The sequence below is a fragment of the Bubalus kerabau genome, chromosome 8 (genome assembly GCF_029407905.1).
Source record: "Bubalus kerabau isolate K-KA32 ecotype Philippines breed swamp buffalo chromosome 8, PCC_UOA_SB_1v2, whole genome shotgun sequence".
Classification (NCBI taxonomy): domain Eukaryota; kingdom Metazoa; phylum Chordata; class Mammalia; order Artiodactyla; family Bovidae; genus Bubalus; species Bubalus kerabau.
Genome location: NC_073631.1, coordinates 42,999,922 through 43,020,597, shown reverse-complemented (window position 1 = coordinate 43,020,597; position 20,676 = coordinate 42,999,922). Strand labels below are relative to the sequence as shown.

Sequence of the window (20,676 nt, the reverse complement as noted above, 5' to 3'; positions counted from 1 at the left end):
TGACTAAACAATAAACATTACAAAAGAATTAGATGGCTGATCTGTGTTGTATGGCAGAAACCAATACAACATTGTAAAGCAATTTTCCTCCAATTAAAAATAAAGAAATAAAAATGATAAGATTATTTAAAAAGAGTTAGATGGTTAATTGGCTTCATTTCCTGTCATAAATTCCCAGTAAGTTTAACAGCAAGTTAAAATAATAAAGTTTCTGCTTTATTAAATAGTTAATTAAATAGTTAATTAACATCACTTTGGAAATAATTTTGTTTAAGAGTGGAAAATTTTTTTCAGAATTTCATTGTAAGGTTTATGCAAAGATAAACTTGCTCCTTTTAAACTTTAATCCAAAAATATTTTGATTTCCAGTTGTACTTCCACTGACTAAAAAATATCTCAAGAGGTTTTGGATAGGTTCCTTAATAAGAGATGTCATCTGACTTCGATGTGCTACAACAATTACTAAAAATAGCAAAAGAACACTAGCGTGTTGGGCCAGATGCCGTGCTACATTGTGAAATTTGAAATTCTTCTAATTCTCAACATTTCTTGGCACTTTAATATTTTAACCAAGTTATATAGTGGATTGCAATTGAACAGAAATGATAAAACATCAAATGGCAAAGTGAGATGGCTACACAAATGAAATGCACAATATTGGAGATAATATTACAGAGATAATCAATGGAATAAATAAAATGATAAATACAAGGTTATAAAATTTCATGTTCTTTTTAGTTTCATTTAAGTTAAGCAAATTGTTTAATGATTTTCTTTGATAGTAAAAATCTTGTTAATCAAAATAGTAAAAAGTATAGTATAAGAACATGAGCCTAGGAATCAAAGCCTCAGGTCTTTGAAAAATGAAGACTAATTATTATCTTCATTTTGTAAATGAATCCAACTCTCTAATGGCAAAACTATAACATGACTTATCATAGTTTAACAGAAAAATTTATAATGCCTTGTTTTAACTCTTTTTTGTCCTAAATAATACTTGATGAGATAAAATTCTAGTATCAGTGTTAACAATAATTTTGAATTTCTAAGTTTAGAAATTCTTAGCATTTAACTTGAAATAAGTGAAAACTTTTTATATTTATCTGCTGCTGCTGCTGCTAAGTCGCTTCAGTCGTGTCCGACTCTGTGCAACACCAGAGAGGGCAGCCCACCAGGCTCCGCCGTCCCTGGGATTCTCCAGGCAAGAACACTGGAGTGGGTTGCCATTTCCTTTTCCAATGCATGAAAATGAAAAGTGAAAGTGAAGTCGCTCAGTCGTGTCCGACCCTCAGCGACCCCATGGACTGCAGCCTACCAGGCTCCTCCATCCAAGGGATTTTCCAGGCAAGAGTACTGGAGTGGGGTGCCATTGCCTTCCCGTTTTATATTTATCTAGAACTATACAAATCATAGTTTCTAAAGGCAAATACTTTCTGAGACATTGCTTCTATTAAATAATATTTAGAAACTTATTTGAAAATACTCTGCATCAGACTTAATTATATATCCTGTAGTTTCAAAGCTTTCTAATTTTTTGTTCTAATGATACACTTTCATTTCCTCCCTGACCATTCTGAATGACTACATGGAAATAATTTACTGGATAATTTCCAAGTTCACATTTTAGTCAATGCTGGAGTACTTATCTTAATTTAGTTTCCAGATCTGAGAAAGAAAGATGAGTTGCCTTTTAAAATGAATCAAAGCAAAGTCTGTTGAACACAATAATTATTTTCCCACCTGTTCTTTTGTTAAATGATGAGATTTTACCACTGGCAAAACATAGAGAAACAAAAAGGAAAAAGTTTTTACTATATAATTGGCATACTGAAATTTAAGATTTGTCTTATAGTTAACTAATGTTAAGTCAGACGTATTCCAGAAGTGTCCTAATTACATATTATAATGTCTTAAGACATATTCTAGAATGTCTTTCAAGTGAGCTATAGATAAGCACTGATGACTGAGACTCAAGTACATTGATTTGTTTATGTGTGTGGCAGGGAGCAATTGGGCCTGATTCTTAACTGATATAATTTACAAAATATGAGGAAATAAAAAAGTGATTTTACTAGTACCTGTTTTTTTGTATGGGAACTTTTAGACATTTCATAGAGAATGTACTTGGCTAACATATGCACTTTGCTATTTCTTCACATGAAAGAAATACAAGTTTTAATTGTTTGTAAAAGATAACTAAAACATCAGAAAAAGAGAATACACAAAATAACAACTACACTGAAATTTACTTCCTAATATATATTGATGTATGTATGCATACAATATTTATTAACATATGTATACATACATACACTTTTTAAATGGTTGACTTACTCTATGAATGACAGTAGTCATATTAGATGAAAAAACACACGGCTATCATTTACTCATGAATATTCTTGGAAATAAGAAATTAGAATTTCTCACAACTTGCTTTCTATTATTTTACTCATGTACTATCATCCACACAATTATTCAAAATGGACATACGGTATAATGTATTTATTGTCTTTAATTTCCTTTTTTAAACCTCCCCTTTTATTTTCCACTTACTGATCATAACAGACACTGTGTTCACATTGGGGTTGAAAGAGCAGCGTCCTTTCCCAGATTCACACTTGGAGTCAATCATGAAAACTTGGTCCTTTATTATAGATAAAATTGAAAATGTAAAAAAAAATAAATTACTTTATCTTAGTTAACCAATTGTTCTTTAGTAAAACAAAGCATCATCATGAATAACATGCCTTCTACTTGGTTGCTTATGCCTTCCCAATTTTACTATGTTAAAGTTTTCTTGGCCTATATGAAGAATGCATCTGTAAGTTATAAACTAACCTTAGCAGGTCAAGTTCTCATCCTATTACACTCCCCATAAAGTTAATCCAAGTTCTCAAATCAACATCAATAAAAACACTTGGCTTAGAAAAATGGTACAGATAAACCTATTCCAGTGTAAGAATATAGATGCAGATGTGGAGAATGGACATGCAGACACAGGGGGAAGGGGAGGGTGAGACAAATTGGGAGCTTAGGATTGACATATATAAATTACCACGTGTAAAAGAGAAAGCTAGTGAGAACCCGCTCTAGAAGCTCAGCTTGGTGCTCGGTGATGACCTAGTGGGTGGGATCGGGGTGGAGTGGGAGGGAGACGCAAGAGGGAGGGGATGTATGTCTACTTATAGCCGATTCACTTATTGTACAGCAGAAACTAACAGTGTGAAGCTACTAAAAAAAAAAAAAAAAATCAACACTTGGAAATCAAAGATCATCATAAACCTGAACTAGATATGTTGAACATTGGCCAAAAGAAGAAAACTGTTCACAGAGAAACAATGTGTATAAGGATTATGATTACTTTCAAGATAATCAAGATCTTTTTTAAATATAAAATTTTATGTTACCACTTTGTTATAGAAAGCATTGTACTAGATTTAACAAAATAATTCATAATTTAGTTAAAAATGCTTCATTTACTCATTCATTTACTTAACAAAAATTTGACAAGCATCTACTATGTGCCAAACACTGACAAAACATTGGGGACAGAGTAACAAAACAGTCAAAAATTCTTACCTGTAGGTAATTTATAAACCAAAGATAGAGAATGGAAATAGAGAATATAAAAAGAATAAACATGCAAAATATTGAGTATGTTAGATGATACTCAGTGCTTTGGAGAACATTTAAGCAGGGAATGGGGGCAGTGGGTTCAGTTAGAAATATAATGGTCAGTGTAGCTTCACTGAGAGGGAGCATTTTGTTGGTATATTTATCTTTTTACTTAAATAAAGTTAGTAAAAGCTACTACTAAAATTCAAAGAAAAAATGATCACATTGTTGATTGTATTGGATGATGGAAGACCTTAATTATTAAGGTGTTTTCCAAAATTATCCCAAAGAAAATGCAAGCTCAACATTTTTGAGTATGGAATAAAAGGATCAAAACACTGTTTTAAGAAGACTGGATCTTATCTTATTCTTTAAGAAGACTGAGAATGGTGGTTATAAACACAGATACTGAATTCAAGAAAATAAATTTGTTTTCAACTCAGTCCAGGAATTAGGGAATAATAATCTGACATGCTAGGATCTCTTGGTTAGGATAAGAGTGGTAAAGACACGAGAAGATCTGTAAAGTGAAAATAGATAGAGCTTGATAATCAATAACTAATTGAATATAGTTCAAGAAGATGAAGAAAATAAAGTTGATTCTGAAGTTTTACTCTTTAAAGAAAAACTATTTCATTTTTGTTATACTGAGCTTAATGTATTGCAAGAAATCTCTTGAGGTAATGGGAAATCATACTGCTTCAAACGAATCACAGTGCTCTAGCCTAGAAAAGTCCTACAACTCAATGCTCTTTATGGATTGACTCCAAAGATGAGGAAAACATGGCTTTTCCAAGATCACACACAGATAAATAGTGACAAAAGCAAAATTCAGTCATGTCTGCTTTCCAAGAGGGTATTGTTTGTATAATGTTGTTGTTCAGTTGCTAAGTCACATCTGACTCTTTGCAACCCCATGAACTCCAGCACAAAAGGCTTCCCTGTCCTTCACTATCTCAATGAGTTTGCTCAAACTCATGTCCACTGAGTTGGTGATGCCATACAACCATCTCATTCTCTGCACCCCCTTCTCCTTTTGCCCTCAATCTTTTCCAGCATCAGGGTCTTTTCCAATGAATTGGCTCTTTGCATCAGATGGCCAAAACATTAGAGTTTCAGCTTCAGCATCAGTCCTTCCAACGAATAGTCAGTGTTGATTTCCTTTAGAATTGACTTGTTTGATCTCTGTGCTGTACAAGCAACTCTCAAGAATCTTCTCCAGCCTGACAATTAGAAAGCATCAATTCTCTGATGCTCAGTCTTCTTTATGGTCCAGCTCTCACATCCGCACATGACTACTGGGAAAACCATAGCTTTGACTATAAGGAACTCTGTCAGCAAAGTGATGTCTCTGCTTTTTAATAAGCTGTCTAGCTTTGTCAAAGCTTTTCTTCCAATGAGCAAGTGTCTTAATTTTGTGGCTGTAGTCACAGTCTGCAGTGATTCTGGAACTCAAGAAAATAGACTGTCACTATTTCACCATGAAGTGATGGGACCAGATGCCTTGATATTTGTTATTTTGAATGTTAAGTTTAAAGCCAGCTTTTTCACTCTCCTCTTTCACCCTCATCAACAGGCTCTTTAGTTTCTCTTTACTTTATGCCATTAGAGTGGTATCATCTGCATACCTGAAGTTGTTGATGTTTCTCCCAGCAAACTGGATTCCAGTTTGTAAGTCATCCAGCCCAGCATTTTTCATGATTCACTCTGCAAAGAAGCTAAATAAGCAGAGTGACAATATACAGGTTAGATGTACTCCTTTTCCAATTTTGAACCAGTTGCTTGTTCCATGTCAGGTTCTAATTGTTGCTTCTTGACCTGCACACAGGCTTCTTAGGAGGCAGGCAAGGTGGTTGGGGATTCCCATCTCTTTAAGAATTTTCCAGTTTGTTGTGATCCACACTTATGTATGAACGTGAGAATTGCATTATAAAGAAAGCTGAGCACCGAAGAATTGATGCTTTTGAACTGTGGTGTTGGAGAAGACTCTTGAGAGTCCCTTGGACTGCAAAGAGATCCAACTGATTTCCTAAAGGAAATAAGTCCTGAATATTCATTGGAAGGTTTGATGTTGAAGCTGAAGCTCCATACTTTGGCCACCTGATGCAAAGAACTGACTCGTTGGAAAAGACCCTGATGCTGGGAAAGATTGAAGGCGGGAGGAGAGGGGGACGACAAGGATGAGATCATTGGATGGCATCATCGACACGATGAAGATGAGTTTGAGTGAGCTCCAGGAGTTGGTGATGGACAGGGAAGCCTGGTGTTCTGCAGTCCAGGGGTGGCAAAGAGTTAGACATGACTGATCGACTGACCTGATCTGATCTGACAGTCAGAGGCTTTAGTGCAGTCAATGAAGGAGAAGTAGATGTCTTTTTGGAATGCCCTTGCTTTTTTTAAGATTCAGCAGATGTTGACAATTTGCTCTCAGGTTCCTCTGCCTTTTCTAAAACCAGTTTGTATATCTGGAACCTCTTAGTTCACATATTGTTGAAGCCTAGCTTTAAGGATTTTGAGCATTATTTTGCTAGCATATGAAATGAGCACAACTCTATGGTAGTCTGAGCATTCTTTGGCATTGCCTTTCTTTGGGATTGGAATGAAAACCAACCTTTTCCAGTCCTGTGGCCACTGCTGAGTTTTCCAAATTTGCTGGCATATTGAGTGCAGTACTTTTACAACCTCACCTTTTAGAATTTTTTTTTGTTTTGTTATTCTTTTTTTTTTTAATTTTATTTTATTTTTAAACTTTACATAACTGTATTAGTTTTGCCAAATATCAAAATGAATTTTAAATAGCTTAGCTGGAATTCCATCACCTCTACTAGCTTGGGTCATAGTGATGCTTCCTAAGGCCTACTTGACTTTGCACTCCAGGAGGTCTGGCTCTAGGCGAGTTATCACACCACTGTGGTTATCTGAGTCAATAAGATCTTTTTTTATATAGTTCTCTGTGTATTCTTGCCACCTCTTCTTAATATCTTCTGCATCTTCATAACATTAATCTCCTTTATTGCATTCATCTTGGCATGAAATGTTCCCTTAGTATCTCTAATTATCTCAAAGAGATCTCTGCTGCTGCTGCTGCTAAGTCGCTTTAGTCGTGTCCGACTCTGTGCGACCCCAGAGATGGTGGCCCACCAGGCTCCCCTGTCCCTGGGATTCTCCAGGCAAGAACACTGGAGTGGGTTGCCATTTCCTTCTCCAATGTATGACAGTGAAAAGTGAAAGTGAAGTCACTCGTCGTGTCCAACCCTCCGCGACCACATGGACTGCAGCCTTCCAGGCTCCTCCATCCATGGGACTTTCCAGGCAAGAGTACTAGAGTGGGGTGCCATTGCCTTAGTCTTTACCGTTCTATTGTTTTCCTCTATTTCTCTGCATTGCTCACTTAAGAAGGCTTTCTTATCTCTTCCTGCTCTTCTCTGGAACCCTGCACTCAGTTGGGTATATCTTTGCTTTCCTCTTTTGCCTTTAACTTCTCTTCTTTCTCAGCTATTTATAAGGCCTACTCAGACAACCAATTTTCCTTCTTGCATTTCTCTTTCTTGGGAATGGTTTTGGTCATCATCTACTATATAATATTACAAACCTCTGTCCACAGTTCTTCAGGAACTCTATCCAATCTAAACTCTTGAATCTGTTTGTTCCTTCCACTGTATAATCATAAGGGACTTGATTCAGGTCATACCTGAATGGTCTAGTGGTTTTCCCTACTTTCTTCTACTTAAGGCTGAATTTTCCAATAAGGTATTAATGATCAGAGCCAGTCAGCCTCTGGTCTAATTTTTGCTGACTGTATAGAGCTTCTCCATCTTTGGGTGCAAAGAATATAACCAATCTGATTTCATTGTTGACCATCTGGTGACATCCACATATACAGTAATCTCTTGCATTGCTGAAAGAGGTTGTTTGCTATGACCAGTGTGTTCTCTTGGCAAAACTCTGTTAACCTTTGCCCTGCTTCATTTTGTACTCCAAGGCCAAACTTGTCTATTACTCCAGGTATCTTTGACATCCTACTTTTGAATTCTAATCCCCTATGAGGAAAAGGACATCTTTTTTTGGTGTTAGTTTTAGAAGGTTTTGTACATCTTCATAAAACTGTTCAGCTTCAGCTTCTTCAGCATTAGTGGTTGGGGCATAGACTTGGATAACTCTTTAAACAAATAATGATAAACTTGCTGGAAAAAATAAAATTTAGTAACCCTGTATATGTAGCCAGAGTCATATACCAATTTGACGGTAATAGTGATAGTTGTCACTGCAGGAATTGAGGAGATTGCGTAGGTATCACTTGTTCTCCACTGACTTCTTTCTCCATTGCACAGCCTCCTTGGGCTCATACAGTAGAGTTTAAATCTTGTCATCACCAGGAAAGTATGTGGTAGACCCAAATAGACACTAATTCAAGCATTCTGCAAGAATTCTTTAAACTCATCTCCTAAGAACTCTATTTTTTACAATTCATCTTTTTTCTCCCTTTTTGCTTTCTCATAACCAGTTTATGGTCCATGTTTTTTAATCTTAATTTTTTTTTTGGTAAAAGTGTTAATTTCCTTCATTCTGTGATTTTTCATTGCCCCACAACCTGTAAACACATGTCTATCTACTTTCTTCATACTTGCCTCCAAACTTCTAAGCATTTTGCCAAAGGTGATCCAACAAGGTACATCCAACATAGTATAGATTTGTGATCATCAGCTTAAAATGAATTTGTATCTTCCAAAGGTACTATGCCAACTGGTTCTTCCATTAATAACTTCAAACCTATGCCAACATTGTCAAATCTCCTACTTTATTCTCAGCTCATATGATTGACATGTTGCTGAGAAAGTGAAGTCCTTAAATGAGACATCTTAGGTTCATCATTACCAAATACACACACTAATAAAAACTATAAACTAATACACCCACTAATACACGAGAGGAAATATTTCTCTTACTGTAAGGCCAATGCTTTCACCAATGTTTCAGATCCTCTTATTCAGTCTTCATAGGCATACTTAGGTATACTTTCCATTATCCTTACTCTTTCTTTAATTTTATTAACTGGATCCTTTACAATATCATTTCAACAACTCCTTCAGTTCTTAAACATTACTCTCCTTGAGAATTACATTTCTTAGAGACTAACATTAACATACATTTGTAATCATTTCTGACTTCTTACTTTCTTCTCAATCTGTTTCAGTTGGGCATCGAACCTCAGTTGCTCTATTGAAAGTCATTTTGACAAGATCCCTGATGCCTATCATGTATACAATTCAGCACTTATATTTTTAGACTTCTTTCTTGGATCTCAATGGTATTTGGGATTGTTGCTCACTTGTATCTTTTTATAATGACTTGTCTTTATTCACAGCACCAACACATGCTTTTTTTTTTTTTTTTTTTTCCTCTCCTTCTCTAGTTTCTTAGTCTTTTTTTGGAGATTCCTTTTCCTCCATATGGCTATTTAAATTTAGAAGATCCTTAAGTCTCAATCATAGTCACTCTTCTCTTTTCATGCTGTATTCTTCCTACACGATTAACTTACACTTTGTTTGGGCTTCAGTTATTCCTGTAAGATAATTACTCAAATATTTATATAGCCAACTTTATACTCAGCTGCCTACTTGATATTTCTACGTTTATCTTTCAACAGCATCTCAGACTCAAAAGAATCATATCCAGGCTAACAAACAAAATGAACAACAGAAGAGCCAATGTGACACAAAATAAAAGTGACAGCACAAATCTGTTCATGATACTTCCTGCTTGAGATTGCTTCAGTTGCTTCTCCTTTGACACAAGACAAAGATTAGTATCCAAAAGGTAGCCCAGAAGTTCTGACATGATTTTTTTCTGCCATTAAATGAATACATCTTTGTAGACTGAATCGACAAGAGGAAAAAATAGGACCAGAAAGACAGTACATGGTGAAAGATCAGGAAAAAAAGGCATAGCAAAATATCCCATGGCCAAAGATGTCAATAAAGGTGCTGAAAAATAGAGGGCATTACATGTTGTAGATTGGTCTAGGAGAAAACATGCTGATTAGGGGAGTCAGTATGATCACTAAGAGTCCTGGTTGTTAGGAAAGACTTTTAATTAGTAGGTGAAAATTAAATTCAGATTTGGAAGGTTTAATGCAAGATAGGGAAAATAGGAATATAAAAGCTGAAAAATAGTTTACTAGTCCAAGAAGTTTTGTGATAAAGTAAAAGAGAGTGAAAGGAGAGGGTTGGAAAAAAGTCACAGGAAGGGAAACCTACTGTTAAAGAAGAAAAAAAGAGTAAATGCAGGGGAAAGGAAAGAAGATGTAAAACAGTGATGAAGGCTAAAGATTAAATAACTTTATTGGTAAGAAAAATGCACAGCTTTTCTTCTGACATGAGAAAAACTACAATAAAATGAATAAAAAGAAAAGTTTGGTGATTAATTTGCTTTAAAAAGCACAAGGAATAAATTGAATGCCTGTGATATTCTTGATTAGTCAAAGTTATCTGATTGATGAGTTGCAGCATCAGGAGCTTAAACAGTATTTATTCACTTATGGGAACTGATGTTATAGATGCATCTGATAAAACCAATCAGAGATGAGATGTAACATTCTAAGATTGCACAGCAAAATTAACCAATAATTGTTTCTTATTAATGTTTTATTCATTATTTAAAGTCATCATTTACTTGTGTCGCTTTTTTTTTTTTTCCAGGACCAGAAGACAGGGGATAAAGAGAAGAACCATGTTAGGAATCTATGCAGCAAGAACTGTAGACTCTTTGAGAAGCATCACTGAAGGCTCTAGGAAAGCATTGACTCAGTTTCACAATATACTGGAAGGGCCATAGAGTCTAATAAAAGTATGTGATGTTCCAAACATCAAGCAGGGTTATATAGTCTCAGAAATAAAATGTAATACTTAATGAATGTGCCACCCTAACCTCCATTTTAAAAGTGGCTTCAAGTACAAGAAACATGCCATATCTTAGTACAAACAGGATGTTAGCAGTAAGTACTGCCTCTGATCACTACAAAATACAATGTTAGTGATGAATAAATAGAACTCTCTCAAAATACAATGTTCTGCATCATGGCCTTTTATTTTAAACTAAATAAAATAAATACATTAGGTGTTTGATAAAACTGTGCATTTTGTATTTGTATTATTAATTACATATTATAGATATGTAAATATGATGTGGAAAAACACTGACTTAAGTTGACTATTAAATAAAACATATAAAGCTTAAAATTTTATAACCCTTTTCACACTTAAATATGCTCTTAAGATATTTAAAGAGATTAATTAATGGAAATGCTTTCCCTTTGAAACATATCTTTTGAAGTGAGACTGAAGTAGTTCTTATTTAGTAAAATGATTAAAATTTGTTTCATGCTGGTTTTCCAAAGGAGATTACTTTTTGGACCAGCTTTCCTATTAAGGCTTGAAGTGTATGTTGGGCAATTTGTACATGGGAAAATGATTTTAATTAAAAATCCGTGCTCTGAAAAGTGCTATGCTATCACTGGCCTGTACCATGACTGCACACCCTTCTCAGTGGAGTTTCTGACAGACTACAGTCTGGGGAAGTAGTTTATTTAATCAGTTGATCACAGACCTGTGGTTCTAATGACAAGCTCAATGCAGACAACTGTACTCTTCTAAGAAGCACAGCTTTACTTTTCTTTAAGAATTTTAATATTTCATATCATCTTGAACCACTTGTAAACATTCCACTTTGGGATCAAATATTATCAATACCTTACACTTTAAGTAGTTGTGAAATCACACCATCTCCTTTCTTTATTTTCTGCAGCTTGTACATTTAGTTGAAGGAAAAAAGGCTACACTTTAAGTAACCTTGCAAATAGGAACCAAGCATATTTTGTGTTTAAACGGCTTGAAATTTTTTATGGCCACTAATTATATTTCCAAGTTTTTACTGTTTTAAGAAATCTTTGACACTGACATCAAAATAAGAATGAATTATTGTTACACTTACCTCTGATCTCCTCCCTCTGTTCAAATAAGCACAGACTGGGCTGAAAGCACCACTCCCACAGACATACAAATGCGTGCGGTTGAAAGCCTGAATTACACGGACAAAGTTCCCGCAGCCATGCTAAAAGAAAAGGAAAACAGCGGTTAGTAACCCAATGACTTTTATTGCTGTTTCTAAGTATTACTGTTACACTTTGCTATACGTTTTTCTTTATGCCCTAACTTTTTAATTAGTTAGGAGATAACAAGAGAACATGGTTTATTCCATGGTGTATTTTAGGAGGAAGGTTGTCTAACAGATAATGAGCAAAATGATATGTCTCTCTCATATTTCAGTATTTTTTATATTGGGTATGTTTTTATGTTCTGAAATTTTATGAACTTACTCTTTATCTGAGAAAGCTTAGAAATTGAAAAGTATACCAAACTGTTTCTCAATTTTTCCTCAAAACATTACACACACACACACACACTCATCCATGTTATATAAAACATGTTGTGAATTAATTGTGCTTATAGAAGGTCCATATGTTATCATTAGTTACAGTGGCAAACACTATTAGCCTTCATAATGGGGTGAATAAGACAAATGTTACACAAATGCCAGCATTGTCGCTTTCTATGAAAAATAACAGAATCATGATCTCTCTGCTCTTGGTCCCCTAAAATACTTTTCTCTTTCCCCAGACTCCTTTCTCACCTGCTCCCAGTCCAACCATTGCAAAGGCTGTCATTTATTCACTCAATGAAATGAAAAATGATTATGGTGATTATAAGCTGATTATGACCTTGCAGAAATACACAAGTATGGTCAGCACCAAATGCAGAGCTCAGTGACTGAATTAACCATTGCATGTTCTATACTTACAGGGTCACTACCTTTGCTGAGTACACATTAATCAAGCCTGAGGCTGAATATTGTTCCCTTCACAAAGTCATTGTTCTAGCAATGTTTAATAATATTACACATTAGAGACAAACATTTTTATAAAGAAATATGTCAGACTCAGTGGTTTTCAGATGGGTGTTCATACAGTGTATTTTTTTCTCTTCTAGGTACCACATACTTTACTAATATTTTATAATGCATGTTTATTAAAAAGTTTAAAAAATTGCCAAAATTTAAAGTCAATATTATTTTATATTTTCTTATCATTTTCTCCTTTTATACTCATTATTACTTGCCAGCAAATATATGCTTATTTTCATATGTAGTATTTGTATACATATATATGTTTCTGTTATGGGTTTTTATTATTAAATAATCAATCACCAACTCTGCTGTTATATAAATTTAACCTTACAGAGCAGACTATATTCTTTATTTTTTTTTAAGACATTAAGAATTTTTGTCATATATAGTGTCATTGTATCTTGACACCTGTTTATAGAGGTGCCTAGAAACTGACTACATACTGCAGCTGAAATGTGTTTCTCTGGAGAAAAATCATAGATGAAGTATGGTGTATATACAGTATGTCTATGTTTAAAGGTATATGTGAGCAATGAGACTTGTGTTTATTTTTTTTCATATCCAAGTTCAGTCATTCTGGGATTCTGTACATAATATTTTCCTGCAAAACATGAATTTGATTCAATTCTATTAATAAGAGGTTATGTCTGTTTCATCTTGAGGTTTGCAGATTTTTCCATTATGAATTATTGGTAATGGGATAAAGGAAGAAGTCACTAATATCTCTTTTACACCTCAAATACAGATTATACTTGTTTCATGTATATGTTTATGTATACATATATGTTATATATATGTCTTTATTATGGCTACTATTTTTGAAAATTTATTATGCATTAGACACAAGAACAATCATTTTATATATTTAACCTCCAGAAGATTGATTTTTTAACCTTCAGAGATCACATTTATTGAGCAAACTGTGTATATTCTCTCGGGTTTTCAACCGGGTTTTAGAAGCACAAAGTTTAGATCTTGTTTAGTTAACTTGCCTAAGGTCATATCGGAGAAGGCAATGGCACCCTACTCCAGTACTCTTGCCTGGAAAATACCATGGACCCAGGAGCCTGGTAGGCTGCAGTCCATGGGGTCACTAAGAGTCGGACACGACTGAGTGACTTCACTTTCATGAGTTGGAGAAGGAAATGGCAACCCACCCCAATGTTCTTGCCTTGAGAATCCCAGGGACGGGGCAGCCTGGTGGGCTGCCGTCTATGGGGTAACACAGAGTCAGACATGACTGAAGCGACACAGCAGTAAGGTCATATAGCTAGAAATAGGTAAAGCAGATTTTCAAGCACAGATGTGTTTAACATAGAATCTTGTCCTTTTAACCACTTTATAATTTGCCATTTGGTAAGAACTCCACAGTTGTTAGATGGAAGTTTTTATAACAGTTACTAATATTTACAGAGCTCTTAATCTTTTGATGTTTTTAATCTTCCCAGCAATGTTCCTATTAAAATATTTAGTCCCATTTTAGTGATGAGGAAATTGAGTCCACCAAAAGGTTAAATGAAGTGCTCTAGGTTTAATAAGTAACTCAGGTATGAATTTAAATATGTCTTAAATATGGTTGTCCTATACCATGAAGGCTTCTCTGGTGGCTCATATGGTAAAGAATCTTCCTGCAGTGCAGAAGACCCAGGTATGATCCCTACGTCAGAAAGATACCCTGGAGAAGGAAATGGCTACCCACTCCATTATCCTTGCTTGGAGAATTCCATGGAAAGAGGAGCCTGGCGGGCTACAGTCTATGGGGTCTGGACACGACTGAGCGACTAAACTTCAACCATGAAGGCAAATTTGTATACTATCTGATGATGTTTTACTGTGCTCTTCCAAGCCCTCTTCAAAGGGAAAAACATAAAAGGAAAAATAAATCAGTCGCTTTAATTATTATTATTAATTTTTTTTTAGGCATCAATTCTTTCTTGTTCTGCCTTCTTTATGGTCTAGCTCTCACAATCATAACTACCACTGGGAAGACCATAGCCTTGACTATACAGATCTTTGTTGGCAGAGTAATACCTCTGCTCTTCAAAATACTGTCTAGTGTGTTGCTTTCCTTTGCTTTCCTGCTAGGAAGCAATCATCTTCTTAAGGCTGCAGCACCTTCCTCAGTGATCTTGGAGCCCAAGAAGATGAAATTTGTCATGCAGCAATGGGGCTGGATGCCTTGATCTTATTTATTTTTTATTTTTTTTTAATTTAATTTTATTTTTAAACGTTACAATATTGTATTAGTTTTCCCAAACATCGAAATGAATCCGCCACAGGTATACCCGTGCTCCCCATCCTGAACCCTCCTCCCTCCTCCCTCCCCATACCCTCCCTCCGGGTCATCCCAGTGCACCAGCCCCAAGCATCCAGTATCGTGCATCGAACCTGGACTGGCAACTCGTTTCATGCATGATATTATACATGTTTCAATGTCATTCTCCCAAATCTCCCCACCCTCTACCTCTCCCACAGAGTCCATAAGACTGATCTATACCTCAGTGTCTCTTTAGCTGTCTCGTACACAGGGTTATTGTTACCATCTTTCTAAATTCCATATATATGCATTAGCATACTGTATTGGTGTTTTTCTTTCTGGCTTACTTCACTCTGTGTAATAGGCTCCAGTTTCATCCACCTCATTAGAACTGATTCAAATGTATTCTTTTTAATGGCTGAGTAATACTCCATTGTGTATATGTACCATAGCTTTCCTATCCATTCATCTGCTGATGGGCATCTAGGTTGCTTCCATGTCCTGGCTATTATAAACAGTGCTGCAATGAACATTGGGGTACACGTGTCTCTTTCCCTTCTGGTTTCCTCAGTGTGTATGCCCAGCAGTGGGATTGCTGGATCATAAGGCAGGTCTATTTCCAGTTTTTTAAGGACTCTCCACGTTGTTCTCCATAGTGGCTGTACTAGTTTGCATTCCCACCAACAGTGTAAGAGGGTTCCCTTTTCTCCACACCCTCTCCAGCATTTATTACTTGTAGACTTTTGGATCGCAGCCATTCTGACTGGCATGAAATGGTACCTCAGAGTGGTTTTGATTTGCATTTCTCTGATAATGAGTGATGTTGAGCCTCTTTTCATGTGTGTGTTAGCCATCTGTATGTCTTCTTTGGAGAAATGTCTATTTAGTTCTTTGGCCCATTTTTTGATTGGGTCATTTATTTTTTCTGGAGTTGAGCTGTAGGAGTTGCTTGTATATTTTTGAGATTAGTTGTTTGTCAGTTGCTTCATTTGCTATTATTTTCTCCCATTCTGAAGGCTGCCTTTTCACCTTGCTAATAGTTTCCTTTGTTGTGCAGAAGCTTTTAAGTTTAACTAGGTCCCATTTGTTTATTTTTGCTTTTATTTCCAATATTCTGGGAGGTGGGTCATAGAGGATCTTGCTGTGATGTATGTTGGAGAGTGTTTTGCCTATGTTCTCCTCTAGGAGTTTTATAGTTTCTGGTCTTATATTGAGATCTTTAATCCATTTTGAGTTTATTTTTGTGTATGGTGTTAGAAAGTGCTCTAGTTTCATTCTTTTACAAGTGGTTGACCAGTTTTCCCAGCACCACTTGTTAAAGAGATTGTCTTTAATCCATTGTATATTCTTGCCTCCTTTGTCAAAGATAAGGTGTCCATATGTGCGTGGATTTATCTCTGGGCTTTCTATTTTGTTCCATTGATCAATATTTCTGTCTTTGTGCCAGTACCATACTGTCTTGATAACTGTGGCTTTGTAATAGAGCCTGAAGTCAGGTAGGTTGATTCCTCCAGTTCCCTTCTTCTTTCTCAAGATAGATTTGGCTATTCGAGGTTTTTTGTATTTCCATACAAATTGTGAAATTATTTGTTCTAGCTCTGTGAAGAATACCGTTGGTAGCTTGATGGGGATTGCATTGAATCTATAAATTGCTGAAAATCATTTTCTAGGTCCTTTCCATTTCCATTGTACTTAGTTTCTATCCACATTATTTCTGAACTAGACCACTGCAGTCGTGTCAATTCCATCCAGAAAATGTTTACTGAACTCATTCTGTGCAAGCATTGTATATGGTGCTAGCAACACTGAAATAAACAGATTCAATTCCCATTTTCAGGGCAAGGAGAGCATATACATTAAGCTGTAGCAGATGTTATAATAAGGTTATTTTTTTTCAAAATGTGCTATACAAGGAAAGAAGAGAAAATGAGTAATACTGAATTGGGTATAAAGGTTTGAGAGTGAATGTCATCTGAGCTATAATTTGCAGAATAAGCTACAGATTTTCACAGGCAAAAGCAGAAGAAAGGGACATTCCAACAGAAAACAGCATGAACAAAAAAAAACTGAAGGCATGAGAGTGCAGGCTTTAGTTGGAGAATAGTGCCTACAGGGTATAGAGGATTACTACGTGATGAAACTAGAGAGGCAATTAGAACTGGACTATCGTCATGCTGCAGGATGATGGGCAGCAGAGTGTGAATTCTCAGAGCCAGATGACATAGGTGCAAACTCTGACTTTATCTTTTACTAGCTGTTTGAGCTTGAGATATGTACTTGCCTCTCTGTGCTTCAATCTTCTGCTCTGTAAATGGTGATGATAATATTTGTTGAAAGCATTTACCACTAAAGCCCTTGGAATAGTGTGCGGCACATAATAAATATACCCAACGTTAGGTATCAGATGTTTTCATATATACTTTCAGTTCCAACTGTCAGTACAAACCCTGTGTAGTGGACATAAATTGTCCTGCATAAAGTTTAGTACAGGTCCTGACCACAATAGACATCCATAAAAGGTTAGTGGCATGAGACATTAGGAAAATTCAATACTGTGGATGCTTTCTTTTTATTGCTTAATTGTCTTTCAAAACTATTTCAAGGTATAAAGCTAAATGAAAAATGAAGCTTCTAACATTATGGAGAATATAATTCCATTTTATGTATATATATATATATACACACACACACATATATACACACACACACATGCACATATACATGTGTGTATGTATATATATATATATGTATACATACACACATGACCTATACTAAAATGCTGGAAGACTATATCTCAAATTTTTAAGTTACTAAGTTTGGGTAGTATAATTTATTTTATTTATTTAACAGTGTGTGCTAACTATGTGCTATGTACTGTTCTAAGCTCTCTGCAAATGTTAATTCACTAATTCCTTTAGTAATTCAATAAGCTAGGTTTTATGTGTGTATCCATTAACCTAGCTTATTGAGTTACTAAGGGAATTAGTGAATTAACATTTGCAGAGAGCTTAGAACTCTTCTTGGAGAAGGCAATGGCACCCCACTCCAGTACTCTTGCCTGGAAAATCCCATGGACAGAGGAGCCTGGTGGGCTGCAGTCCATGGGGTCGCTAAGAGTCAGACATGACTGAGCGACTTCACTTTCACTTTTCACTTTAATGCACTGGAGAAGGAAATGGCAACCCACTTGAGTGTTCCTGCCTAGAGAATCCCAGGGATGGGGGAGCCTGGTGGGCTGCCGTCTATGGGGTAACACAGAGTCAGACACGACTGAAGCGACCTAGCAGCAGCAGCAGCATGAGCTCTTCTGGGCCTTCAAAGATTTCTGTGTTGAACAGGTATTAGTTGTATAATTTTAAAATAGATGTTTTTAAAAAAATATGTCTTGGAGCTCAGATTAATAGGGCTTTAAAAATATGACTCTTCATGGTCCATACTACATTTTTTCTTCTTGGTCTGGGGAATGTATCAAGGTATTTTGATATATGTATTCCTAAAGAAAATACATTTTCAAGTAGTTTAGGGTCCTCTGGTCACAGAAACATGGAAATTGATATTCTACAATTAATAAATCAAGTTTGACATTTTGCATATGTAATATATAGGTCTAAAATATGTAACCCTGCTTAATTTTTTTTAATGATCTCTTACAGTATTTACTTAACACATTCATTATATCCTATCTCATTGGATATGTTTGACAGCATGTGCTAATGTTTAGGGCTCAATTTATTTATAGTATTAATAAAATATCAACATTTGGAAATAAATGGAGCATGTAGGAATGTAAATAAATAGGGGCAGAAAGGGAAATTTGGAGGTAAGTTATACTCTCTTTAGCTGAGGTAGAAAATAAGCTATATTGCTACCATGATATTTTATTTTACTTATAAACATTAGTTTATTATATAGTATTATTGTGATATTACCTTGGGTCAAATTTCAAATTATACTGAATTCTTTTCTAATGAATGAGCATTATTTTTATAACTTTAATTAAAATTAGATACAAGTAAAAAATATAAAGAAGTAAAGGATGTTTGTACACTTTTTGATTGCTATAAAAGTAGGAAATCTGTTACTAGGTTATGCTTTTATTAGTAGACAACTAATATAATATTTTAAAGTAAAACATTAATTTAACCACCATATATCTTTAAAATTATACATAATGAATTTATAAATTTAGTAAGCTAAAGGCATTAATAACTCATTATCCACTATGTCCTACTCCCAACATGAGACAATGACTTGGAATAGATTCCCATGCTTACTGCTTCCATTTCTGTTTTTTCCAGATCTTGTTTACATTTTATGAAGTGCCTAGATACAGATCTGGGCACTAGAGATAATGACACTTACTAGCTGGCATTTCCAACCACTAAAAATGCAGTGAAATAAGCTCTAGAGGGTTTCAAGTGCACATACAGGGAGGGGCAGCTAGCCTAGTTCTCAGTGGCAACAGAAGATTCTCCAGAGAAGTGACATCTGAACTGTCATTTGAAAGCGTGTGCAGATAATTCCAAGGCTAAAAAGATGGGAAGGTAATTGCTCCTTGGAAGAAAAGCTATGACAAACCTAGACAGAATATTAAAAAGCAGAGATATTACTTTGCTGACAAAGGTCCGTATAGTCAAAGCTATGGTTTTTGCAGTAGTCATGTTTGAATGTGAGAGTTGGGCTATAAAGAAGGCTAAGAACTGAAGAATTGATGCTTTTGAACTTTGGTGCTGAATAAGACACTTGAGAGACCCTTGGACTGCAAGGAGATCAAAACAGTCAATCCTAAAGGAAATCAATCCTGAGGGTAGGACTGATACTGAAGCTCAAGTTCCAATCCTTAGGCCACCTGATGTGAAGAGCTGACTCGTCAGAAAGAACCCTGATGCTGGGAAAGACTGAAGGCAGGAGAAGGGGATGACAGAGGATGAGATGGTTGGATGGCATCACTGACTCAAAGGACATGAGTCTGGGCAAGTTCTGGAGATGGTGAAGGACAGGGAAGCCTGGCGTGATGCAGTCCATGGGGTCACAAAGCACTGTACACGACTGAGTGACTGAACAACAGCAAATCAAACAAGAAGGGAATCACCTGTAGCCTGTACCAACGGCTGAAAGAGGGAAAGGGTACAACCTGTTTGAATCTCAGTATCACTGAAATAAAAAGGGGAAAAGTTACATAAGACCTAACATAGCTGCCACCAAATCTATCAAATTTTTCATAAATACCCCACCTGCAATGAATTTGTCTTTGTCTTTTGTATGTATGCTTAGCATTTATCATAATCTCCCTAGAGAGGTGGCATGTTTCATCAACTAAGAGCAAAAGATCTAGAGCCATATGTGCTTGAGCCAGACAGAGGCCTCCCACCTGTTAGTAGTGCAGCTTGGGGTAAATTCCTCATTCTCTCAGTGGCTCAGTTTATCTATCTTAAAAATAAGGATGATGACAAGGTCCATCTTGTAGCACCATCACAAGGATTAAAATAAAAAACTTAGAATAGCACCCGGCCCATTCTATCAGGTATTGGCTAATATTAGTTGATAATTACTGTATATATGTCTCATCATCTCTAGTATATATATCTACTCTTATAGGTAGGAATTCCACTTTAATCATCTCTGGCTTCTTCACAATATCTAACTGATTTGTACAAAGTAAAATAAACAATTCCTGCTTTAAAAAAAATGAAATATTAAGTAATTAGGTGAGATTTATTTCAAGAGATCCAAAAGATTCTTAAATATTTGGTTTCATGAGAAGTATAATTAAAATACGTTGTTTGTTCTACAGAACTTCTATTTAACTATCATTCTTCTACCACTAGTATCTTGACTAAAAA

At 35.6% G+C, this 20,676-nt stretch overlaps 1 protein-coding gene across 2 annotated transcripts in view; it reads right to left on the bottom strand.

Annotated features, from left to right (window-relative positions):
- Nucleotides 1-20,676, bottom strand: part of SEMA3C (semaphorin 3C) — a 213,517-nt gene that overhangs the window by 75,246 nt on the left and 117,595 nt on the right. For both annotated transcript variants that reach the window (XM_055590119.1, XM_055590118.1), the window contains exons 5-6: nt 11,605-11,724; nt 2,554-2,644 (exon numbers count right to left, since the gene is read on the bottom strand). In XM_055590119.1, coding sequence (XP_055446094.1) covers nt 2,554-2,644; nt 11,605-11,724 — 211 coding nt within the window. The remainder of the gene's footprint in view (nt 1-2,553; nt 2,645-11,604; nt 11,725-20,676) is intronic.